The sequence below is a fragment of the Erpetoichthys calabaricus genome, chromosome 4 (genome assembly GCF_900747795.2).
Source record: "Erpetoichthys calabaricus chromosome 4, fErpCal1.3, whole genome shotgun sequence".
Taxonomy (NCBI): domain Eukaryota; kingdom Metazoa; phylum Chordata; class Cladistia; order Polypteriformes; family Polypteridae; genus Erpetoichthys; species Erpetoichthys calabaricus.
The window spans coordinates 22514397-22541549 of record NC_041397.2 but is presented as its reverse complement, the minus strand read 5'-3'; the positions used below and the strand labels follow the sequence as shown (position 1 = coordinate 22541549).

At 38.6% G+C, this 27153-nt stretch overlaps 1 protein-coding gene across 1 annotated transcript in view; it reads right to left on the bottom strand.

The window, feature by feature from the left end:
* rcbtb2 (regulator of chromosome condensation (RCC1) and BTB (POZ) domain containing protein 2) overlaps positions 1–27153 on the bottom strand; it is an 81926-nt gene that overhangs the window by 19268 nt on the left and 35505 nt on the right. The window contains exons 6-8 of the mRNA XM_028799244.2: positions 26130–26237; positions 15215–15357; positions 3561–3751 (exon numbers count right to left, since the gene is read on the bottom strand). Coding sequence (XP_028655077.1) covers positions 3561–3751; positions 15215–15357; positions 26130–26237 — 442 coding nt within the window. The remainder of the gene's footprint in view (positions 1–3560; positions 3752–15214; positions 15358–26129; positions 26238–27153) is intronic.

The following is a 27153-nucleotide window of genomic DNA, read 5'->3' as shown; positions in this document are numbered from 1 at the left end:
TTTACTGTATAATTTCTGGTATTGTATAATTTTGGTCATTTACATCGAATGCAGAAAACTCACGCTGTCGGTCCAAGAGATTATGATATGCTAACACCACCTGAGAGAGTAACCACGGAGCACACGGCCTTTTTTTCTATGTATTGTGCCTACGTGACCACACAGTGATACCCAAACTATTCCAAAGCAACGTTTGCACTGATTTGTGTTTTTTTGTATCTCACACCCTCATACACCTTTGTTGTAAGAGCATCCTTTATCTATGATGGAGCACTCGATTAGAAGAAAATATGAAGCTGGTTTTAAATTAAATGTCGTTGAAGTAGCGAAAGAAATTGGTAACTGCGCTGCTCAACAAACTTCGATGTGTCTGAGAAACTGATATGAGATTGGAGGAGGCAAGAAGATGAAAAAAAAAATGTGTCATATTTTTGAACGGGCGTACAAGTCAGGGTCTGATTTTATGATCAATTTTTCTGGTTTCAAGACCCGACTTATTCGTGAGTAAATACAGTATTAGCTTCATAATTAATTGAGAGGTTTTGTAAAAAAAAATCAGTTTCAAATTAGGAAATGGATCCCTTTCATAAAAACGCTAAGTGAGTTTCAACAGGTAAATGGCTTTCAGTTTTCATAAAAATGTGAAAAACACTGGTAAATATTCTTCTCAGAATTTATCATGGACCACACAATGCCAGACAAACTGCAGCTCTCACACTTCTTACATTTCCTTTCATGATCTAACGTAGTTTGAGATGAGCTATTACTAGCACAGACACAAGAGCAGCAGAGGTGTATGTACCCCGATTATGCTGGGGCTTTGCAAATGAACAACTTTTTTATGCGAGATGAAAGGATGAAGAGATAATCTAGATGTGCTGCACTGCTACAAGAAATTCTTCCTAGAAAACTGACTTCAGAAGAAAACAAGGATATACAATGGGACAAGTTTGGGCCAATGAAATAATATAATATGACCACACAAGGAAAGTCAACTGACACACGCTTATTTTCCATATTCTCCATTTAGCTACATGTGGGCCAGGAAGTTCAGTTCAATGCAATAGGAATTTCTTAATCAGCTGCACTATACAGGTGCTGGTCATAAAATTAGAATATCATGACAAAGTTGATTTATTTCAGTAATTCCATTCAAAAAGTGAAACTTGTGTATTAGATTCATTCATTACACACAGACTGATGTATTTCAAATGTTTATTTCTTTTAATTTTGATGATTATAACTGACAACTAATGAAAGTCCCAAACTCAGTATCTCGGAAAATTAGAATATCAATTAAGACCAATGCAAAAAAAGGATTTTTAGAAATGTTGGCCAACTGAAAGGTATGAACATGAAAAGTACGAGCATGTACAGCACTCAATATTTAGTTGGGGCTCCTTTGGCCTGGATTACTGCAGCAATGCGGCGTGGCATGGAGTCGATCAGTCTGTGGCACTGCTCAGGTGTTATGAGAGCCCATGTTGCTCTGATAGTGGCCTTCAGCTCTTCTGAATTGTTGGGTCTGGCGTATTGCATCTTCCTCTTCACAATACCCCATAGATTTTCTATGGGGTTAAGGTCAGGCGAGTTTGCTGGCCAATCAAGAACAGGGATACCATGGTCCTTAAACCAGGTACTGGTAGCTTTGGCACTGTGTGCAGGTGCCAGGTCCTGTTGGAAAATGAAATCTGCATCTCCATAAAGTTTGTCAGCAGCAGGAAGCATGAAGTGCTCTAAAACTTCCTGGTAGACGGCTGCGTTGACCTTGGACCTCAGAAAACACAATGGACCAACACCAGCAGATGACATGGCACCCCAAACCATCACTGACTGTGGAAACTTTACACTGGACCTCATGCAACGTGGATTCTGTGCCTCTCCTCTCTTCCTTAGACTATGGGACCTTGATTTCCAAAGGAAATGCAAAATTTACTTTCATCAGAGAACATAACTTTGGACCACTCAGCAACAGTCCAAAGGCGAGACGCTTCTGACGCTGTCTCTTGTTCAAGAGTGGCTTGACACAAGGAATGCGACAGCTGACACCCATGTCTTGCATACGTCTGTGCGTGGTGGTTCTTGAAGCACTGACTCCAGCTGCAGTCCACTCTTTGTGAATCTCCCCCACATTTTTGAATGGGTTTTGTTTCACAATCCTGTCCAGGGTGCGGTTATGCCTATTGCTTGTACACTTTTTTCTACCACATCTTGTCCTTCCCTTTGCCTCTCTATTAATGTGCTTGGACACAGAGCTCTGTGAACAGCCAGCCTCTTTAGCAATGACCTTTTGTGTCTTGCCCTCCTTGTGCAAGGTGTCAATGGTCGTGTTTTGGACAACTGTCAAGTCAGCAGTCTTCCCCATGATTGTGTAGCCTACAGAACTCGACTGAGAGACCATTTAAAGGCTTTTGCAGGTGTTTTGAGTTAATTAGCTGATTAGAGTGTGGCACCAGGTGTCTTCAATATTGAACCTTTTCACAATATTCTAATTTTCCGAGATACTGAATTTGGGACTTTCATTAGTTGTCAGTTATAATCATCAACATTAAAAGAAATAAACATTTGAAATACATCAGTCTGTGTGTAATGAATGAATCTAATATACAAGTTTTCACTTTTTGAATGGAATTACTGAAATAAATCAACTTTATCATGATATTCTAATTTTATGACCAGCACCTGTAGTGACGTCAGTTATATATATTACTAGTCATTTAGCCCGTTACAATAACGGGCGCTAGAACAGTAGTGCATAAGCATTAGTAGGAACAGTCTATAGGTGGCGCAGTGGTAGTGCTGCTGCTTTGCAGTAAGGAGACTGTGGAAGGTTGTGGGTTCGCTTCCCGGTTCCTCCCTGTGTGGATAGCAGCGCTTTGAGTACTGAGAAAAGCGCTATATAAATGTAATGAATTATTATTATTATTATTATTATTATTATTAATGGCAAGGGACTTTGACCTCATTCTGTTTGTTGGTCGTATTTTTCTTTCTTTCAGCCTTTCTTTTGTTGATGTTTACTTGCTGAGCTGACCGTTCTTCGTGGGCTGCCGCCGTGTATTGTGTGTCTTTAATTTTCTATGATAGTAATACTGTCTTGTACGTCGGTAATATGCCTTTAATTTCCTGACAGTAATACTGGCTTGTATGTGGCTGTAATATGCGTCACTGTATTGTGTACCTTTAATTTCCTCTCGCAGTAATACTGGTTTGTATTTCTGTAAAATGCCTCTAACTTTCTCTGACAGTAATATCGCGCGTCGCACCGTGCCTCACGCATGCGCACTTCACCAGAGGACACACACACAGTCACCTGGACGCACACAGGGATTTTATTAAAGAGGATATTGGGTTCAATTTTTCAAAACCAAAGCATTAGACAATAAACCGCCCCACTGAAGGTAACTTCAAACATTTGTACTTTTGATTCCCTTAAATTATGAAAATGACCCACTGCACGGCATTATAAACCCTTAGATAATCCTACGATTAAACCCAAGGAATCCAGAAAGGATGCAACCTCCATGTTACAAATGCACCAAAATGATATAAGTACCCACCTACAGTTAGCAGATGCCACATGACTGCTGGTGTGGCAAAGCATCCAAACACATCATCAGTGACAGTAAAGTGCGTAGGGTGTGGGCTGACGACAGAATGACCTCGACAGTAACCCCACATCAACACCTGGCCGCTTTGTGTTTTAGCTGCCGAAGTGTGAGTGGAATGGCAGGTAGCAATCTGTAGCACCCTAGCGGAAAAAAACAAAAAAAAGCAGTTAGACTCCTGAAAATTACTTTTGATCAAATAGAACTTTCCTCACATTCATTTCCAAACAGCATAGGTTTAGTCTATACAGTATTTCAGTCTTATTACTGGCTGCCTTTACTCATTACAATATAAGTAAACAATTCTAAATTTGTTTTTTTTTAGATGAATACTCAAAAAGTAAATTAACGGTTATAATTTTTTACATGTTACTCTACTAAACTTCTATAAGTGGCTTTTATGTTTTCTTGTTCTATGGTACTTTCAACAGCTAGTCAATTAAACTTCAGGGATATCAGTCTGTCCAGTTAGTGAGCAGAAGAGACTGTGAATCAACGTCACCTGCTTTGGTACAAATGAATGTGACAACAGACACACTGGAGAGGCAACAGCAAGACACCCCCCAAAAGGGAATGGTTTTGTAAGTGGTGGCCACAGACAACTGCTCTCTGCTTATCCCTCCTGACTGATTCTCCTCTAGTGTTGTGTTTCGTTAGTGTCCTTGTCACTGCTGGTAGCATGAGGCCATACCTGCAGCAGATTCAGGTTACATAGGTAGTCCAGCTCCTCTGGGATGGCACATCCATACATGCCATCGCAAGAAGGTCTCAAGAGCATGCTGGAGCCTATGAAAGCTAGCATAGCGCTCAGATAATTCTCTGCATTTATATAGTGCTTTTCTCACTACTCAAAGCGCTTAGCAATTGCAGTTTAAGGGCCTTGCTCAAGGGCCCAGCAAAGCAGAGTCCCTTTTTGCATTTTACGATTGCCAGTGCAGATCCCTAGCCTCAGAACCACCACTCCGCCTCAAGTCAGGGACAAACCCCGGACAGGACGCCAGTCCATCACAGGACAAATACAAACACTCACAAACATCAACCACACACTGGGGCAATTCACCTAACCTGCATATCCTCAGACCGAAGCTCCGGGGGGAAACCCATGTGGACACAGGGAGAACATGCAAATTCCACGCAGGGAGGACCCGGGATGTGAACCTGGGTCATTTTATTAGGAGGCAGCAGTTCTACCACTGTAACCACCCTAAAAATACATTTTGAGAGTAATAAATTACTGTACATAAATATATAAGGGTTGAGGGCTTGTTTAAACCTGTGAACATTTCTGGCTACCCATTGTTATTATTTATTTCTTCTGGAAATAAGTACTAAACATTTTATTATTTTTGTGGTATTGCAATGCCATTTTATTTTGCTAATGGCCACTAGCACATTATGAGTTCCAATGTCAGAATGCTGCTCCTGGCTTGTTCTAGAAATTAGTACTAATTATTTAGTTATTATTTTTGTGGTCCTGCAATGCCTTTTGGTTTTGCTAATGGCAGCACCATGTTAGGAGTTCCACTGTCCGGATGCTGCTCCTGGTTTCCAGGGGGGACAGTTTCAAACATTGCAGCACCCAAAGTCATTAATGCGACACTTTAACTACCAGTGTGACGGGTCATTTGTATCCCTGATGAAGGATAAACATAATTGACTTTGCACACTTATTTTAGAATTTCAGGTTTGAAATTTCTAGCTTTCCACTTTGACTATGATTCATTGATTTCATTGTGGTGTTGATATTTGAAATAATGAATTTTTAGTATTTGACCTCTTTCTGCCGTTCTGACTACTATCAATCTCCTTCTTTTCTCAGCCTTCACAGCAGAAGCTATATACAGCGGAACCTCAGTTTGTGAGCATAATTCGTTCCGGAAACGTGCTCACAGTCCAAAGCACTCGTATATCAAAGTGAATTTCCCCATAAGAAATAATGGAAACTCAGATGATTCGTTCCACAACCCAAAACTATTCATATAAAAATGATTAACACAAAATATAAAGTAAAAATACATAAAACAAATTAACCTGCACTTTACCTTTGAAAAGAATCATGGCTGGTGTGAGTGAGTTTCTAAATTCTTGTGGGATTCCACCCAGCGGGATGACACGCGGAAGAGCGTCCCAAAGCAATCGCAGTCTCCCAGAGCTGTAGCAGTTCACCGTAAAAGCGAATCCGAAAAGATCGCACACATGCTGTAAGCGCCTGCCGTCAATGGGTGATACAAGGAACATTACAAATGTGCAGGGCACAAGTACTACTTGGCCACGACCCTGCCTGACTGCTGTGTCTGTGTATAGGAGAGCGGCAGATCCCGCTACAATAAATAACCGCGCTGTTGCTGTTTCAAGCTGAATAAAGCTGGTGTTGCTCAAGTACTGAGACTCAGCTTCGTGTTTTTGGGGTGCAAGACGGAGACTCGCACGTCACAACACACACACGCAGAGTCACAATGCTGTAGTACACATTATACGCTCGTACGGATGTTGACTATATGAGTGAGGCACGCCGACTCAGAAGGAGAATAGGAGACGATTGCCCACAATCCCGCAGTGAGAGAGAGAGAAGAACCATCAGCTCAGATGTGATCACATGACGCTCAGCAGACAAAGCGTATACATACTACTCGTATTGCAAGACGTTGCTCATTTATTAAGTCAAAATTTATTAAAAATTTTAGCTTGTCTTGCAAAACACTCGTAAACCAAGTTACTCGTAAACTGAGGTTCCACTGTGTATATATATAAAAGCCAAATACCACTGAGTCACTCTTCACGAAATCTCCCGAACCATGAGGACTTGGGACTTGAAATTTGGAATGTAGGTTACCCTTGGCCCATAGGTGCTTGCTAAGAAATGGTTTTAAAAATTTGTGGTCCAAGTGCGTTCTGTCTGTATGTCTGTCCGCTTTTCAGGAGAGAATTACTTAACGGATTTAGATCGGGTTGTTTTCTATAATTTGCTTGAACTTTCCGGTTGATTTTGTGACTTCTCTCATCGCACTAAGTACCGTAGTTCGCTTGCAGTACCGATGTATTTATGCAAATCCAAGAGAGTGGCTGTGGGCCGAGAGCAGGGGGGCGGGGTCTTCCTCATTCGCTAGCTAGACTCTGTTCGAGTCGGTCTACGTCTCACCACGTGTTGGAGTGCACCTGGCCTCCGCTTAGCTAGTGATAACGGTTTGTTCAACAGACATTATCATCTACAGATTGTTAAGGAGTAACGTTTGACGTTTTTGAGAGAGAGATCAGAGCTCCGTGTGTTTTCGAGGGTAGCTGCTGATTTCCAGAGATATCACGGCCATGTGGTTTTCTCCCCACGCGGGAAACTCTCTCCTGTCAGAGGTGAACACGATCAGATACAGTGCCAACGTCTATTGATTTTTAAAGTTTGTCCTGTTTCATTACTATGTGGGCACAGCCACGGGGTACAACTAGAAGTAATATATGGCAATGTATTATTCGTTTTGTATTTTACAAAAATGTCAATTTATGCTATTTTTTTTAATAGTGGTAATATATTTTAAGCATTTCTGTAGTCTCCACAAGTAGACTGAGAATATTCATTTGTGACAAACACCACATACGCCTTGTTGCCCAACACCAAGTATGGCTGTCAAATGATGTGTATTCACCCAAACTCCTTCAAATGTGGTTTAAAATTTTGGTTGCTTCATGTGTATGCTGGTCAACGCACAGATCATTACCATTCTGTTCCCTGTAGCTCATGGAACGGATCTTGAACAATGTTTCCAAAATAGTTAATTAACCAGAGGGAAAAATCCCTGTGGTGCACCACATTCTATTCTTTTTTGTTTTCTTTTGTTTTAAAGGGCTTATTAAAAGCTATTGTATACAATTTTACTTGTAGTGCTTAGCTGTAGCTCTGGCCAGATTTCTTCTTCTGACTCAAGCAAACTTTGACCATCATAACAGGGTAATGAAGGATTTGTGTGAACACTGCTGTTGAATGTGATAAATGTTTTCACCCAGGCTTTCTAATAAAATTTTTAACCCTCATTGCACTTAACACACAAAAAGAGACCCATATAGCTAAGTGAGCACCTTTTTATTTTCCTTTTGGTTACACCAGTTTATTACTCAAACACCTCCTCATGAATTATTAACCAGTTTTATTGTGCTCCTGTCAGCTGGAAGGGAGAGAGTAGATATCAGCCAACTTCTGTAGGCAAAAGACAGGTTGGAGAGCCATGCCTGCTTCTTCCCATGAGACAGCGTTGTTTGTTTCATTGATGAGAAAAAGAATAGAAGCAATCCAACCAAAAACCACGAACAAACTGTCTGTTTTTGTAAGATGATGTGTATGGACAAGGCAGCAGTGTTGAACACTGCCTTAGAATCTGCATAACGCTGACTGAAAAAATTAACAATTTCTAATTAATACTAGACAGATTGTAATACACCTTTGTACAAACATAAAATGTAAATATTAACGGAACAGCCATAGTTTGTAATGTACTGTGATTTTATATCAAAAATTTTTAATTTCTAACATTGTGAAAAACAAAATTAGCTCTATGAAGCTAAGCACTGATACATTTACTGTACACTTATTTAAGTGCTTTTCATTAAAAACCCATTTGCGATATGAAGACGTTTCAACATGCAAGTGAAAGCAGAAAACCAGACCAAAGATGTACATCACTTCTCCATATCTTGTTTGCTTCCCTTTGCATGGTTAGCTCCTCATCCTAATTCCTTTTCAGCACATTGCAGTTTGTAGATTGTAGGACCTGACTAATAATATCAGTGGAGCAATTTTTAGTCTTAACAAATGCATTGGTATCAATTGAACTGTCACTGATATTATGATGCTGAAACTCTCCAGAAGAACGCACATTCATTACATTATTTTTCTGGTGTAAAACGCCTCGGTTTGAAAAACCACTCCTCTTGGCTGATATGCATAATGAGGGGAAACGAATGGAGTCTTAATAATGTACATGCTAAACAATCCCATGTGCTAACCTTCACCTACATTCATGAATCTTGGGACTGACAATAAGTCAAAATTATAAAGAGGACACATAAAGTGATTAATTTACTTACTTTTCTACATGAAGTTCATAATTTTTCTGTTAAAATTCTGTATTCTACTCTATGTTCTAATTCTAAGGATTTCCCTCTGTATCTAAGATCGTTGATGTTTAAAAGGTCAGGTGATTATCTAGTGAAAAACAGGAGAACTTTCACTTTCAGTTACAACAGATAGATAGATAGATAGATAGATAGATAGATAGATAGATAGATAGATAGATAGATAGATAGATAGATAGATAGATAGATAGATAGATAGATAGATAGATAGATAGATAGATAGATAGATAGATAGATAGATAGATAGATACTTTATTAATCCCAATGGGAAATTCACACTTGACTCTGTATGCCTCAGAGATTGCTTTATTGAGCACTTCCGCTGTGAGGGTTCGCAGATAAGCAATTGCAATGTTTTAATATGTATATATATATATATATATATATATAAATGATTTAGATTTGGAATATAAGTAAGAAGCCGGTTAAATTTGCAGATGATACCAAGATAGGTGGATCAGCAGATGATTTGGAATCCATTATATCATTACAGGAGGACTTGGACAGCATACAGGCTTGGGCAGATTTGTGGCAGATGAAATTTAATGTCAGTAAATGTAAAGTATTACACATAGGAAGTAAAAATGTTAGGTGTGAATACACAATGGGAGGTCAGAAAATCAAGAGTATACCTTATGAGAAGGATTTAGGAGTCATAATGGACTCTAAGCTATCGACATCCAGACAGAAGCCATTAAGAAGGCTAACAGAATGTCAGGTTATATAGCGCCTTGATGTGTGGAGTACAAGTCACAGGAGGATCTGCTCAAGCTTTAAAACACACTGGTGAATCCTCATATGGAGTCCTGGGTGCAGTTTTGGTCTCCAGGCTACAAAAAGGACATAACAGCACTAGAGAAAGTCCAGAGAAGAGCGACTAGGCCGATTCCAGGGCTACAGGGGATGAATTATGAGGAAAGATTAAAAGTGCTGAGCCTATACATTTTAAGCAAAAGTAGATTAAGAGGGGACATGATTGAAGTGTTTAAAATTATGAAGGGAATTAGTACAGTGGATCAAGACTGTGACTTTAAAATGAGTTCATCAAAAACACAGGGACACAGCTGGACACTTGTTACGGGAAAATTTCGCACAAATATTATGAAGTTTTTCTTTACATAAAGAAAGACAGATACTTGGAATAAGCTACCAAGTAGTGTGGTAGACAGTAAAACTTTAGGGACTTTCAAAACTCAACTTGATGTTTTTTGGAAGAATTAAGTGGATAGGACTGGCGAGCTTTGTTGGGCTGAATGGCCTGCTCTTGTGTAGACTGTTCTAATGTTCTATTATTCCGGCATTTCTTTTCTTCTCCTAGTGATGTATAGTACAGATCATTCTTCAGTCTCATATTTAAAATGACCCATCTGTCAGTTTTCTGAGGAGCAGAGCTTTGGTTTCTATGACTTGTAGACTTGCCTCCGTGTTGCAGTAATTGCTTGATAAGACAATTTGTCAATAAATGCAAACCAACCTGCTGTGTTTGTCCTCAACCCAACAGCGTGTTTTCAAACTGGCAGTTCCTTCTCCCAAAACATAAGTTGCAAAGACCTGAACATGTTATTCTGGCTCTTCAGTGAACCACACTTCACATGCAAATAAGCTTCCCAAAAATGCCTACTTGGACTTGTCAAATGAACAGGTGTTTCTTCGTGTGCACCAAAGAAAGCTTCATGTTATACATTCATACAAAGCAGATTATTTTACTTTTACACAGAACTGTAATAAAAAAATGTCTTGTGGGGTTTTATTCTTAGAGACAACATTTATTTATTACTTGGTCATTACTGGCCCTTTACAGCGTGTAAAAAAAAAGCAATTAAGGAATTATTGTAACTTTCCTGGCTGAGTATGTTGCAATTTTAAAAATTTATATGAATGAGTCGAGAAACGTTTTCAGTGATTCCAATCAGTAGACTCAACTCAAGGAGCAAAAACGAAATCTGCAGGCTCCCAAACAGCTATTTATTCAGTACAATTAACATTCTGAATATCAATAAATTTTTCCAATATGTGATAACTTGTGATTGGAGAACTTACTTTGCTTATGTTATTTAAATAAATTGAAACGCTACTTATTTTGCGATGGTCACTCATCTCGTTTTCAAACCTACGTTCTTTGCTTGTAGAAGTCTGGGAGATTTGCAAATTTAAATGTTCCAGTCACCTATCATACAGGCACTCATTCTATCAGCTATCAGAATATGTGCAAGTGAAGCATTTAAAAGATAAAAAAAATGAAAAATAAATAAAGCTGGATAATCGTACGACAAACACAATCCTGCTTGTATAAAAATAATCTGCATTAAATGATACATATTAGATGCATGTAAATGCAATTTAATTAATTTCATTAATGCATGCATCTCTCAGCATACATACGTGAGCACTGATTCACTTATTCCTTCATTAATCTCCTAAAGAAAATCTTACTTTATATGATTAGCACATCACCGGGCACAGTATATCAACTTTGTTGTCAGTGAAGCTATACTTTTCATATTTAAGTCAACACAGACTATATATTACTATCTTTATAACCATTAACATTTATACACTTGTGGTCACTGAGAGAGTGACAAACGTCAGATGTCTCTGTGCTTTGGGATCTTTTCATGTGAAAACGTCATATGCTTAACTTTTTCAAAGAAAACCTAACACTCAAACATAACAACCGTTGATATGTATCAGTAATCGATCATCTCTGCAGCCCACATAACTATATCGTTATCAGTCTAAAAAAAAAATCCATATTTGTCTTGGCCTACTAGATTGATGTTCATTTTTCCAATCAGTAAAGTTTTCCAGCCAGTGAGAGGCCAGGTTATCAACCCTCCACAGCCAATCAGAGGGTTGTTTGCTATCCAGTAGAGTCAATCTGAGCACTGAACATCAGTTTGTGGCAGTTTCAATCTGTATAAATAACTGATCGAATTATAACTCTCGCCTTTAATAACACTATTTTTTGTGACTATAACATTTAAAAATTCTAAATATGAGATCTGAATATTAATGATAAAAATCTGAACAGGATTGTAAAGTAATGTACACTGAAATAAAGAAATTCAACAAGTCGCAAACATCTTCCCCTGAGTGTGCGTCTGTGTCTGTTCCATCTCCAATTAACTATAAACGAAGGTCAAAAATAAGAATGTGAAGTTTATTAGGAGGAGACAATAGAAATCTTGACGATCATGCTCATCACTTCTCTTTCAATTAAAATACAAACCACTTAAAGGCTTCAGTCACCACAAGCAATGTAATAAAACAGGTTCATTAACCATCACAAATTAACTACAGTGCATTTTTAAACTTATTAATTTAGAGGTGGGATGGCACAGTGGTAGCACTGCTGCCTCACAGTATGGAGACCAGGGTTCATGTCCCAGGCCTTCCCTGCATGGATGTTCTCCCAGTGCGTCATAATCCAAAGACATGCAGGTTAGGTAGACTGGTGATACTAAATTGGCCCTGTTATGTATGTGGATGTGTGTATGGTTGACCTGCAATGGGATGGAGCCCTGTACAGTGTCTGTTCCTGTCTTGCCCGTTATGCATGTTGGGATGGGCACCAACAGACCCCTGTGATCCTGCTCAGGACTAAGCGTGTTAAAAAAAAAAAAAAGAAAAAAAATGCCATAATATAGTGGCACATTGTGTTACCTTTAGATTATGGGTTTAAAAGTGTAGTATAAGGAAAACACTTTGTCCACCTTAACAGAATTTTCCATAATTTCTTCTACCACAGTATATCAACTATGCATCACTTTTTTGAGCCATGTAAGTTTTGTAAAGTGGGAACACCCTGTATAGACAGTAGCTTTGGGGATTTCACTTTTTCCTTGCTTGTTGCTGACTGAAGCACATAACAGTACATTTTCAGATTTGTAGAAGACCTGGGGCCTCATGTATAACGCCGTGCGTAGAACTCACACTATAACATGGCGTAAGCACAAAAGCGGGATTGTGCGTACGCACAGAAAAATCCAGATGTAGGAATCTGTGCGCACGCAAACTTTCACATTCTTCCACTACATAAATCCCGATCAGCGTGAAAAGTAACGCACGTGCACGCGCCTGCTGTCCCGCCCCAACTCCTCCCAGAATTACGCCTCTTTGAATATGCAAATAAATATAAATAGCCTTCTGTGAAAAGACAATGGGAAAAGCACGGGGGAAAATATAAGAATTTCAGCGAATACCAAGTGGAGGCAAAGGAAAAACGTGCTATTTGTTGGTTTAAACAGTGGTATAATCAACAAAAGAAAGATGATCCGAGTGACAGAGTGTCGGAGAAACTCGAAGGATTGAGTTCACAAAGTCGCACAGTGCCCGAAATAAAAAAGAAATCACATATCAAAGTCGCCATGAAAAGGCGAGTCGTAGCCCACCGTCTGAGTGTCATATGAAAGCGTATTAGGGTACAAACAAAAAACATAGGCACACAGTGGGAAAAAAGCACGAAATCTCAACTTTAATCTCGAAATTTCCACTTTAATCACGTAGTGTATTTTGCCATTAAAGTAGAACATCATAAACTTCATCTTAAAATCGTTTATTTTACTAGTTTCTCAAGTAGCACGTTAAATGCTTTGTTCTGTGTTTGATCTTCTATGTGCTCCTTGTGTGTGAATCACTACGTGCTTCCGTTCTTTCTCTTTCTCCGACAGGAAACAGAATCCATTACATTCGAGATATTACAGCTCTCTGAATAATTAAAATACTAAGATGTACACGTGATATCATTTTCATGATGATCGGAATGAAAGCATGTTATTAAACATGGGAACACGGTGGTGCAGTGATTGTTCATATCTCACGCAAGAGTCTTGCTGCGCCATGTGCGACCTTCGATGAAATAATTTATTACAGAAGTACTGTCTCTTTCAAAAGTACTAACCTCCAATTCCTGTCCTTACTTTTCTTTCTCCAAAAACACAATCGCCACACAATCAGCTCTGTAATAGACGTTAAGCCATTTGTAAGCTTAGAACACCGATTCTTCAAAACTTTTAAGGAACATTGAAATATCTTCGTAGTACATGTTTAATTATTCTATCCTTCCAGTGTCTATCCTTCCAGTGTCACGTCAGCACCAGCAAGAATACAGCGCAAGGCAGGAGCTATCCTTGAACTATACGCTGCGGCACAGTGTCCTCACATGTTTAATTATTAACAATACAGATTATTTAAATGAAGTTAAAGTTTTATCTGTATACTATAAGCAACATATTTTGCAGCATTTCATCTTAAAAATGATATTGTCATCATACGTGCTTTATAAAGTAGTGCAGGTTGTGCAATATTATAACTGTAGTGCAAGTTTACAGTGAGGTGATTGTACTTATAAGTACAAACAGTTCTACAAGGAGCACTTGATGGACTGATTGAGTGCGTTTATAGTTCTTGGGATGAAACTGTTTCTGAAACGCGAGGTCCGTACAGGAAAGGCTTTGAAGCTTTTTTGCCGTAGTTGAGGTCGTGTGTACTTGAAACTGTATACCGATAATTCTCTTTCCGATCAGCTGCTGCTGTGATTCACACTCAGATACAGTGATATAAATACTCCGAGTGGTGCAGTGAGAGTAATATGGAAAAAGATGATCTGCTGTGGCAACCCTTAACGGGAGCAGCAAAAAGAAGAACAAGATGCAGTGAGCGTAACAACGCTAAAGCAGTTCTGGTATTTGGAATACTATGGCTATTCCCTGGACCATTATATTGCTACAGGTTAATTACGATCAGATAGATAGATAGATAGATAGATAGATAGATAGATAGATAGATACTTTATTAATGCATTACACTAATAAACAATATGCAGTTAGTTTCAGTGTATTTATAAAGCCGCGTCAGGCATGTGGAACTAAGAAAGAAAGGATGAGCACACAGGAACAGTAGCACTGCTTTGACGCTGGGTGCCGCCAGTCTGCAAAACCGAGCGGAGAAATTGCGTACGCCAAGGTATGAGTTACCGTGGAAATGTGTGTGGCTTTACACCAAGTTTAGGTTTTATACATCGCGATTTGAGTGTGGAAACGTTTGTACGCAACATTTCTGTGCGTACGCACCGTTTATACATGAGGCCCCAGATCTGCCTGAAATAGCTATCACAAGAGAGAATATGTAGAATTCATAATGATAGCTCACAGCGTCTTACTTTAACCTCATGACAGTGATGAGATCAAGCACTGCTAAAACAATGACTAGCTATCTCTTCTTTTACTCAGATGGCTAATAAAAGTGAATATACTTTTTAGATATTTAGGCCTTTTTGTCATTGAACTGAATCTATCTTTTATGCTTCTTATTTTGGCAGACAAAGTAAAGAAAAAAAAATCATATCAAAAGTCTGCATTATTATATATCAGAAACACAGAATCCATATTCCATTCACATTATAAACAATAAATAAATACATTTTCTGACATAGTAGGAAAGGTTTTATTGCATTTGAATAAACACATAACTTGGCATTACTTTACCTTTCTTTGTCGAGGTTTATTAGAGTTGGAGTGGACTGGTTACTCTTATTTCCTGTACCCAACTGACCGTAAGAGTTTGCCCCCCAGGCATAAACCAGCCCTTCATCTGTTAAAGCCAACGTATGAGCATAGCCACATACAATCTGTTAAACAGGAACAAATGTCAGTTACTCTCTGTATCAATAAATCTAAGAAGAACAAAGAAACAAACATTATTTCAATGTGTTCATGTAGTCTTTTACCTGGAAAGTCTGCTATTTACACTTACGACATATAAAAAAATAATAAAAACTATGAAGTTCCCATATCCACCAACCGTTTTTATGATGGAAAATAAAGATATGTTTATAGGATTTTTCAGCCATCACTCTCTCTTTGTATCATATGCAGATTTTTATAAATAACAATCAATGCTACCGAATTTCAGTTTGGGGCTGGCTGGGCAGGGCAGTCTTTGGGCTTTGGAACCCCACAGATTTATTTCCTCCAGCATCCACACCAATTGGATTTGGGTTTCGTCTCCTCTCTGGCCATCTGACCATAACATTGGCAACACTGGTCACGATTCTACCTGAAAGTCCCACAATAAAATTCTGGGGTTCTTAGAGATTTCATTCAAGAACTTGCATTTGGGGATCTTTTTAAATTCCTTCCCAGACTCCAAGACCTTATTTTCTGGTGGTCCCAGAGTGCTCTTTCAATCTGGCCGTGGTTATAACACAAATTTTAGCAAACAATAACGCAAATTTTAGCAAAAAACAGCAAAGCAAACTAAACATCTTAGGTTTATATGAGACCGTTTCAATCAAGATCTTCTCTAATGATTTTCTAATAATTTGCACCCAATTACAATTTTAGGTATTTAAGGTAGTGATAAATGGAGGGGTGTACTTATTTTTCCACATACAAAATTTGCATTTATATTTATTTCAATTACACAATGGACTACAAAATGTAAATGTTGCATGATGCTTGTTATATCATCTTAATTTATAAATATTGTTTAAATTAAGATTAAATCTCAATTTTCCCACACGCTAATAAAAAAAAATAAAACATTTCATGGGGTGCACTAATTTTATCATATTAGTTTTTCCGCACTGGAACCAAATATTTAAAGAATTTTTTTTTTAAAAAAAGAGTACTTCACCAAAAATTATATTTTACTTAAATGTTACTTACGGGCGGCACGGTGGCGCAGTGGGTAGCGCTGCTGCCTCACAGTTGGGAGACCTGGGTTCGCTTCCCGGGTCCTCCCTGCGTGGAGTTTGCATGTTCTCCCCGTGTCTGCGTGGGTTTCCTCCGGGTGCTCCGGTTTCCTCCCACAGTCCAAAGACACGCAGGTTAGGTGGATTGGCGATTCTAAATTGGCCCTAGTGTGTGCTTGGTGTGTGGGTGTGTTTGTGTGTATCCTGCGGTGGGTTGGTTCCCTGCCTTGTGCCCTGTGTTGGCTGGGATTGGCTCCAGCAGACCCCCATGACCCTGTGTTTGGATTCAGCGGGTTGGAAAATGGATGAATGGATGTTACTTACCCCTTGTGCTTTAGAATGACAGATGAGAAAAATTTGTAATGTCACATTTTCATGTAGGAAGCAGGTAACAAAGTTTACAACTCAATGGTTGTGGTAAAGGGCCAATGCAGTACAATATTAAAGCATTCATGAAACATCCATGAAGAAAATCTCAAGTCATTTGTGTTGCAAAATTCAAATGTAAAGTCACCCAGTGGCTTATTCACAATGTCCAAAACATGCATTTTCACCAAAATGTTTTTAAATAATCTGCTTCCGGAAAGCACACTAATGAACGAGCCAGCCTGTCCTCTTTTACCATTGGTCAGGACTCCTCCTTATTCATTGGCTGCCCCAAAGCTTTATGCGCTTTGTACATAAACAAGTTCCTTTCTTGTTCATGAGAGCAATTTCAGGAAGTGGTTTATTTAAAACATTTTAGTGAAAATACATATTTTGGGCGCTATAAATAAACGTCTGGATGACTCTGCATTTAGATAATGTGACATGAGTTATGTGGGATCGTTTTCATGGACATTTTGATATTGTTTGTTGTTTTACTTCATTGTCCCCCAACTGTGACTGTTGAATCTTAAACTTTCATACCTCCTTTCTGAATTGAAAACACGAAATAAAAATTCTTCTTGGTCGTCATTATAAACCCACATGGGGTGAGTAACAATTAAGCAAAATATTTTTTGGACTGCTCCTTTAATGTAATCAGTCTCTTTAGCATGGCTGTCCCATTTGCAAATATAATAGCACTTGATATACAAGGGCGTACCCAAAAAAAAAAAAAAAAGGAATTGGTTTATAAAAAATCATGTACTTATTTTTACCCTTTCAAACTATAGTCACCTTCAAAGTACTCTATGTTTGACGTAATACGCTTATCGAGATGTGACTTCCACTGAACTCTTCGATTTTGATCCTTCTTAGAGCTTCAGTCGCTTTTTGTTTCACCTTTCCACATCAGCAAAATGTTTCCCTTTGATGACAAAAAAGTCACACAGGCTGAGATCAGGTGAACAGGGAGGGTGACGTATGGGGGTCATGTCGTTGTTGGTCAAAAACTGCTGAACACTCAGTGCAGTGTGGGCAGTTGTGTTGTCATGATTGAAGCGTGGAAGAACCACTCACCTGTTTGCCACAACTGGGGAGGTTTCTTCCGCAAATCTTGACGCAAGAACTTCCAAATAAAAGCTTTGGTTGACTGTATGTCTGACGCATTTTTCCCTAACAGGAAACAAAATTTCACTGATGCATGTTGTTTGTGTAAATCAGCCATTACAAAATAGGCAAATGCTTTGAAAAAAATTCACTGAACGCAGCACCTCACAACAATGCCAATTGGCACACTGATGCAGAAGGAGGAGGAGGAGGTTAGGAGCACGCGCTGATACAGCACATTGCTGCACCCACCACATGACAGACCAACTCAGGACCCCAAGGTTAGGACCCGAGTGCAGCCATGCAACGGGTGACACCTCAGCACCACACTAGTTCAGTTGGAATGGAACCAGTGTGAGGTTTTTTATGGGGTTTCTAGAATATTCACCTAGCAGGGGAAGCATGTACTAAAAGGGGCCTGCCCTTAAGAAGTTAACTCTATTTGTTTGTGGGTACCCCCTTGTACCTAGTAGCAGTGCCATTACTTTTAGATCACCAAAAATGTTCCTATTGTAGAGTACATGTTTACTTATAATATGAAAAGAAATCACAAAAATAGGCAACTGCAATACAATATGCAACAGGAAAATATAAAGGTGATTTTTGTGATCAGCAAGCCAAAAACCATGAGATGCATCCAAAAGTGTTCAGGAAGCAACATCTGCATTGTAATTTTTCTTCATTATTTGTACAGCACTTTAAGCTAAACTTAGAAATAAATACTATTGTTGTTACTAAAGATGGCCACATTCCCTTTTTTATATTCCCAGCTTTGTTTAATTAGCTTTCAGGACTAAAATAGACAAATAATACTTTATTAGCCCCCCAGAGGAAATTTTAAATATTTATTGCTTCTGAATGCTTCCAGATGTGTCATTATATACGGTTTTATAGTTATGTTTTTAATCATGTAAAGACAAGCAAATTGGAAATTTGCCTTCTCAGTTGCATCAAAATACTCAGGAACAAAAAGTACAGGTTAAACGTCAAACAAAAATACATGTTTTCATTTAAAAACTAAACTATTAAAACATTTACTTCCAACAGTTTGACAAGTTTTTTTTTACCTAGGTATATTCACCATACATATGACTCTTCACTTTTATAACTTTATTCCGCCTGCCATTTTTTGTTTAAAAGCACAGGATAGAAGGGGATTTCTAGTTTGGGGGGTCTTTAAAGCGAGTGTCCTCCCTGAAGATAAGCCCTGCATGTAGAATGGGTGGACGGCTATCAGCAGCTGAAAGGATTTCCAGTTTTTTCATTTGCACTCTCAGTCAAATACCTACAGTAATTTTGGCTTTACGTCTGGTATCCAGCTTTTTTTTTTTGAACTGTGACTGCCAGACCACAAAACCAAAAAAATAAAACTCAAAGTGATAAAATGATTAAACTGTGATAAAATTAAAACATACTCGCTGCCTACCTTGAATAGATTAAGTAGGGGTTTAAGTAAACAAAGGAGAAATAAGTACTGACTGCATCTGGAATTTCTTTTCTTTTCCAATAGGAAAACAGCCACCACCAACAACTTCATCATCATTATCCATTTCTACAGCATGCTTTCAAAGTATGTACTATCAGTCAGTCGGTCATTACCCAACCCGCTATATCCTAACACAGGGTCACGGGGGTCTGCTGGAGCCAATCCCAGCCAACACAGGGCGCAACACAGGAACAAATCCCCGAGCAGGGCGCTAGCCCACCGCAGTATATACTATACAGTCGGTACAAAATAAAAGACGTTCGCATACGTGTGTGTTTGCATGTTTCATTTTTCAACCAGTTGTCACAGTAGTAATGCTGTTCAGTCATGGATTTGCAAAGATGACACAGTAAATAAGCTATCATTTAGCAATGGCAAGATAATAGGTTCAAGTCCCACGTCTTCTTTGTATTTACCGCTTTGAGTAGTGAGGAGTTATTATTATTATCATATAACAAAAAAATACATTTGATGCGAGTCTGTAACATCCTGTGTAAATTTAGACTACTTAGGTTACTTTTCCTCGCACATGGACATTCATATCAACATGTCATTTGAAAGAATTTTTTATTCAGTTTTATTCTGGGATTCTTGAATAAAACTGAATTTGAACAATTTTTTTATTTTGTTTTATTCTGGGATTCTTGAATTAAAAAAAACGTTCAAATGACATGTTGATGTGAATGTCCATGTGCGAGGAAAAGTAACATCCACCAATGACACTGTTTGCTCAACAAGACCCCAAGATGAAATGACTGAGCTGCGCTTGTTTGTCTATTTTTATCCCTTCAGCACTAACTTTTACAAGTACCATAAATACACACCGGCTGCTACAGCCTCAAATCAAATGTATGTTTTTATTGTATATTGTAATAGTAGCAATAATAGCAGCTCACTAGTCAAAACCTCTAGATTATGAGGCAGCAGTCCTTACCTCTGAACCAGACAAGCAGACGTGTCTACTTCCTATCAATTGATAGTTGGGCTTCAGTTTTTACACATTGCCAGCAACATGTAAACGGAACAATTTCTTTTTCCTCTTGAATAAAAGCACAATAGTTTTGTTATACCTTTTGTGAAAGTGTTTATTTGATATTTGGACTTCAGTCTTCACACATTATACACTTCACGTCAACATTTTGTCAATTATTACTATAACATGAAAAAAGTTTCTGTTTTAGATATGTGTTCAGCATTTCTTGCCTCACATTTCCTGTCGTCCTACATTTACACAGATCATTGTATTCCAAATAACGATACATTATTTACCCAATACAATTCCAGACACCTTACTCCCAAGTCTGAGAATTTTGTGTCTGACTTCTGCTGCCTCGGTGCTGGCTGCTTGTGCTGATTGACACATTTACTGCTGATGAGGTGCAAGAGAATTTAAGTTGGCTTCCAGGATTCTAGTGTTAAGCTAGGAATGCACTACTGTTGGATTGGCACAAAAATGTTAATTTCGATATCAATACCAGCTTTCAGACTTCAGTACCAAAATGATTCCAAACCAAATAACAGATCACATCTAAACCAAACAGTGTCTTACTCCAGCCTTATGTGCTACAAAACTGAGTGCCTCACCATCGCACATGAAGTGTGCAATCATTGACACAATAATGGTGGATGCTCCCTCCATGAATTCCCATTTTCACTGAAGTTAAGGGGGACTGGGTTTGCTTTGACAATGAAGTTGATCACGTCAAAGCAGTAAGATCTATTAGTCTTGGTCTTGTTGAAGCCTGTGGTTTCAATTCATGAAGTGTATAGAACAGACATTTTTCTACATATACACTACAGAGTGTCAAAGGAATGGAGGTTTTGAGGGATTGAGAGGAAAGCTTATGTTTACTTCTGGTACTAAAATCCCAAAATGCTGGTACCATACCATTTTAAAATTTGTGTTTTTCATACCATGCAACCCTTGAATGCACAAGTATGTGCAAACTCATAATAGCGCTGAAGGATAGGAGATGTCAGTAATATTGGAATACAAATCCAGTAGTAACTGAAAACCAAATTCATGTGCCACTCACTGAAAGAGATAACAAGCAGAAACAAAGAGCAAGCGTACTCTAAATTTATTAGTGTGCTAAGTTAACTCTTAGAAAAAATCATGCCACTATAAAAGATAGCAGACATTTACTCCCTACTTAAATATGGTTGATCTTGAGCACTTTAATGTATGTATTCTGAATGTTGAATTTCAGATATTTGTTGTTTTTGTTTTTAATTTTAAAATTCACATTTTCAGTGCTCAAATTATTTAAAATATCCATCATCACATTTAATCAAATGAAAATCCAACCTTCAGCACTAGTCAGGAAAGAATGGCACTGACAGGAAAAAAAATACTACTACCTCAGCGAGGCAGCGATGACCATCAGTAGAATATGACAATGCATTAAACTTTTCTAGAGTATGAAATGAAAACTTCAACCTGAACAAAGTCAAAAGCAAATAGACATCAAAATCAAACCTTAAGCACTGAAACATCTTTGGAGAAGACTGACTAACCAGTGCTGCCTCTGAGCAATCTGGGAAGGCTTGTCTCTTCCTGAGGTCACACACAGACAACACTACAAAATCCTTCCTCTCAATACATTTAATATCAGTATTTTCAATAATTAAATTTACATTTCTAAAATGAGCTTCACCAGTAAATATCTGTAACTAAAACACAAGTACAACCCCTCTTTATATTTATATAGCACCTTTCTATAGTAATCATCATTCCAAAGCACTTTACAAGTACAAATACTCAATATAACTGTTTACATCCTTTATTTTTCTTAAACAATGTGAGCTCAGGTAGTTTAAATGATTTTCTCAAGGTTGTACAATACAATGGAAAAAGGAACGAACCACCAGCCTGAGCTCTGAGACACAGTACTGGAAGTGAAACTGTCAGATGATGCAAATCACCTTGCACTTCTGTTATCACTTGGATTTAGCAAACCTTTAACTTTGTTCCTTCTTATATTTTTGATAATTTTGAAGGTATTCTAATAAACGGGCCACTGGACAGAATTCACCACAGAGAAATCTGAGGTGATAGTAGAAAAACAACTTGGAGTACTGCAAAGAAAGCAAAAAGGCAAAAAGTGAAAGAGGACTTAAATGTTACTAAAAATCCACTTATATCCATAATTTATGAAAGATATACAGTCGTGTCTTACTTAATGACAACATTATGGTTCCAACCAGAGTGTCTTTAGTTGATTTAATTGTTCAGTGAGTTGCTGTATATTAAGGGGGCAAGGGAATGCCTCAGTGTCTAATGTCATTTTTGGCTAGGAGGCAATATGTCTGTATCACTGCATTCCATGCACAGCCTGTGCCAGCAGCACACAGGGGCATGCCTCTGTGTCATTTCATTTATTATATATCAAGGGAAGCTCCATCATTAAAGTGTGACATTTTGGTCTGGACATTGTTAACTGAGTCATGACTGTTGTCGAATTCACTTAAATTGTACAATGCATACATCTTTCTGAACTAAGAGTACCAAAATATTAAACCCTGTCTGTGAGAGGTGTCTTTAAACACTTGCATTTCCCAGCTTGGTCATGTTGCAGCTTAATTCAGCTTTTACCTTTGTGGACTGCGGCACTGCTCGATGAGTACTTTAACATCGTAACTGTCATCATTCCACTTTGCTCAGCGGGAGAAACCAGTTGATACTAGAAAATATTTACTTGGCGAGGAACAATTCAGAACCTTTCCAGCACATCTGCTAATACAGTCCTCACCTAACATTCTTTAAAAGTCACTCCTAGAACATAAAATGTAAATTGTTGACTAGCCTGCATGTGTAACCCATTCTTCTCTTACTCTGCTCACTTTCAACGTTGACCAGTCTGTCTCTGCCCCTCTGGACAACATTTAAGTCCATTTTAAAAGTGCACATTACAACATCAACAACTGTATGTGTATATACTGCTCAAAAAAAATAAAGGAACATTTATTAATCCGAGTATAAAATCAAGTCAGTAAAACTTCTGGGCTATTGATCTGGTCAGTTAAGTAACAGGTGGGGTTGTTAATCAGTTTCAGCTGCATTGGTGTTAATGAATTTAACAACTAGTGCACTAGGGGGCAACAATGAGGCGACCCCCAAAACAGGGATGGTTTAACAGGTGGAGGCCACTGACATTTTTCTTTCCTCATCTGTTTTTTCACTCGTTTTGCATTTGACTACAGTCAGTGTCACTACTGGTACCATGAGGCCATACCTGGACACTACAGAGGTGGCACAGGTAGTCCAACTTCTCCAGGATGGCACATCAATACGTGTCATTGCCAGAAGGTTTGCTGTGTCTCCCAGCACAGTCTCAAGGGCATGGAGGAGATTCCAGGAGACTCAGTTCCTCTAGAAGAGCTGGACAGGGCCGTAGAAGGTCCTTAATCCATTAGGAGGACTGACCTGTATCTGCTCCTTTGGGCAAGGAGGAACAGGATGAGCACTGCCAGACCTCCAGCAGGCCACTGGTGTGAATGTCTCTGACCAAACAATCAGAAACAGACTTCATGAGGGTGGCCTGAGGGCCCAACGTCCTCTAGTGGACCCTGAGCTCACTGCCCGGCACCGTGGAGCTTGACTGGCATTTGCCACAGAATACCAGAATTGGCAGGTCCACCACTGGCACAGGTGAGATTAGGTCCACCTGAGCACATGTGACAGATGTGAAAGGGTCTGAATAAGCCATGGAGAACCTTATGCTGCCTGTAACATCGTTCAGCATGACCGGTTTGGTGGGGGGTCAGTGATGGTCTGGGGAGGCATATCCATGGAGGGACGCACAGACCTCTACAAGCTAGACAACGGCACCTCGACTGCCATTAGGTATTGGGATGAAATCCTTGGACCCATTGTCAGACACCTCAGACTGTCCAGGAGCTCAGTGATGACCTGGTCCAGATCTGGGAGGAGATCCCCCAGGACATTATCCGTCATCTCATTAGGATGTTGTCAGACATGCATACAAGCACTTGGGTATGGGGCCATACAAACTACTGAGTATGATTTGGAGTTTCCTCAATGAAATTTTGGCAAAATGGACTAGCCTGCCTGCCTGACACATCATTTTTTACTTTGACTTTCGGGGTGTCTTTGAATTCAGCCCTCTGTAGGTTGATAATTTTCATTTCCATTAAACGATGTGGCATCTTTTCGTTCCTAACACCTTATCCAGTCCACATCAGTAGAGATATCCAGCAGGATTTTTTTCCCATTGACATCTGATGTGTTTTCAAAGTGTTCCTTTAATTTGTTTGAGCAATTTATATGGCACTTCAAACCAAAGGTGTAGCTCAAAATATAATACAAATCATTACAGACAAATGACAAAAACAATTAAAAAGGTAGAAACTGATGAATGCCCAGTGAAGGTACACACAAATTAAATTACGATTTAAATCGGGTAGTTTGCAAGCTTCTGATGGTCAGTGTCCGATTTGATAAAATATTTCAAATGACCACGGAGGACAGAAAATGAAAACTCCATCTGGCATGGATGCCAAGAAAAGAATAAACTCTAAAGGACTTCAAACCCATAACAACCCCATGCCCCATGTAAAGCCTTAAAGAAAATCTGGTCAAGACTATTTAGTTCTTTAATGCAACCCAAGCAAGCGACTGTACCTACTCTTTAATCTTAAGGTGCCGGACAAGCAGGCACTACCCTCCAACTGTAGTCTTCTAGACCACCAGTTTAAAAATATCATAAAGGACAGATATTGCACAGGACTTACTTTTACAATTTTCAGCACCACTCTTTTTTGTCACAATATACTTATGATACTTATTTTCTAAACTCTCAAAACTTCAAACAATAATGGCTTGATCTGTTCTTCTATCTGAACTTGTTCGTCTATTAACTTCAGGCACCTGTAGGCTTCCAACCTGATGTATGGCTTTCTAGAGAGGATAGTCATCTGCACTGCTATTAAAAAGTGTAGCTAGCAGTACATATCCACTTACAGGCAATAAGAGTCCAGTTTAAAAGTAAATGAAATAGGTACAATAAAAATGGAGATTAGACAGAGATTATGTACCACTTCAGTAAACAGTCAGTCATTTTCCAACCCACTATATCCTAACACAGGGTCACAGGGGTCTGCTGGAGCCAATCCCAGCCAACACAGGGCGCAAGGCAGGAACAAATCCCGGGCAGGGCACCAGCCCACCGCAGGGCACACACTAGGGACAATTTAGGATCGCCAATGTACCTAACCTGCATGTCTTTGGACTGTGGGAGGAAACCGGAGCACCCGGAGGAAACCCACGCAGACACGGGGAGAACATGCAGACTCCATGCAGGGAAGACCTGGGAAGCGAACCTGGGTTTCCTTAACACATCCATTCAAAATATACAGTCATGTCAACCACAAAAGCATTTGTTCTAGAGTTTCAGCAGTGTGCAGATGCTTAAGGAAAGTTAAAAAGAATCAAATTCAAATTTCAATTCTGTTAAGTGATTAAATAAAGGAGTGGCTAGCCCTCTATGCAAAAAACAAACAAACATTTTTCTTAAATAAAACGTTTTGCATGAAGGAATATTTCACAATATTTTTGTTGATTTAATAATAAGTTCAAAAGAGGACCTGCTCATGAACTCCATACTTAGCTGTTGCTGATCTCTAAAATGGTTTTCTGTAAGACAGTGTGTATACTGAAGGCTGATGTCCAGATTTCACTTTTATTTCAAATTATGCATCTTAAAGAAGTGAAACAACATAGAATTACCTGCACAACATTTACACCTTGCAAAGCTGCTATTCTGCATGGAGTCTGTTGATTGCTGTTGTTTCCTAATCCAAGCTGTCCATTACAATTATAGCCCCAACCATATGCCTGTAAGTAGAAGAAATAATGAAGATACTGAGCAGTCTACAAGGTTTACCAGAGCAAGTAGTTTAGATAGATAGATAGATAGATAGATAGATAGATAGATAGATAGATAGATAGATAGATAGATAGATAGATAGATAGATAGATAGATAGATAGATAGATAGATAGATAGATAGATAGATAGATAGATAGATAGATAGATAGATAGATAGATAGATATGTAAGGCTTTATATAATAGATAGATAGATAGATAGATAGATAGATAGATAGATAGATAGATAGATAGATAGATAGATAGATAGATAGATAGATAGATAGATAGATAGATAGATAGATAGATAGATAGATAGATAGATAGATATGTAAGGCTTTATATAATAGATAGATAGATAGATAGATAGATAGATAGATAGATAGATAGATAGATAGATAGATAGATAGATAGATAGATAGATAGATAGATAGATAGATAGATAGATAGATAGATAGATAACTTTATTAATCCCAAGGGGAAATTCACAAACACAGCAATTTTATGTTTATTCAGCAAACACAGTTCTGATGCACAACTAATAGAAATTCTTTAAAGAGGGAGGCCAAGGAAGACTTGATTAGAGATGGTCAGATTATATGAATAAAATATGGGTCTCTCCCCAAAGGATCTCCAGTAAAGGGGGGGGGGGGGGGAGGAATTGAGGACAAAGTTATAGGTGACAATCATCTAATTTCAGCAAACCCAGAATATCTGTTAAAGAATTCATCATTATCACCAGATTACTTTTAGTGTCTCCCTGCTGAGCACAGACTTTAAAAATACCTTGAATTTCTTTGCACGTGGTATTAAACCTGGTCAGGGTCATACAACTAACACCTCAATAGCAAAAGCTATATAAGGACAACAGTAACTATCATTACAA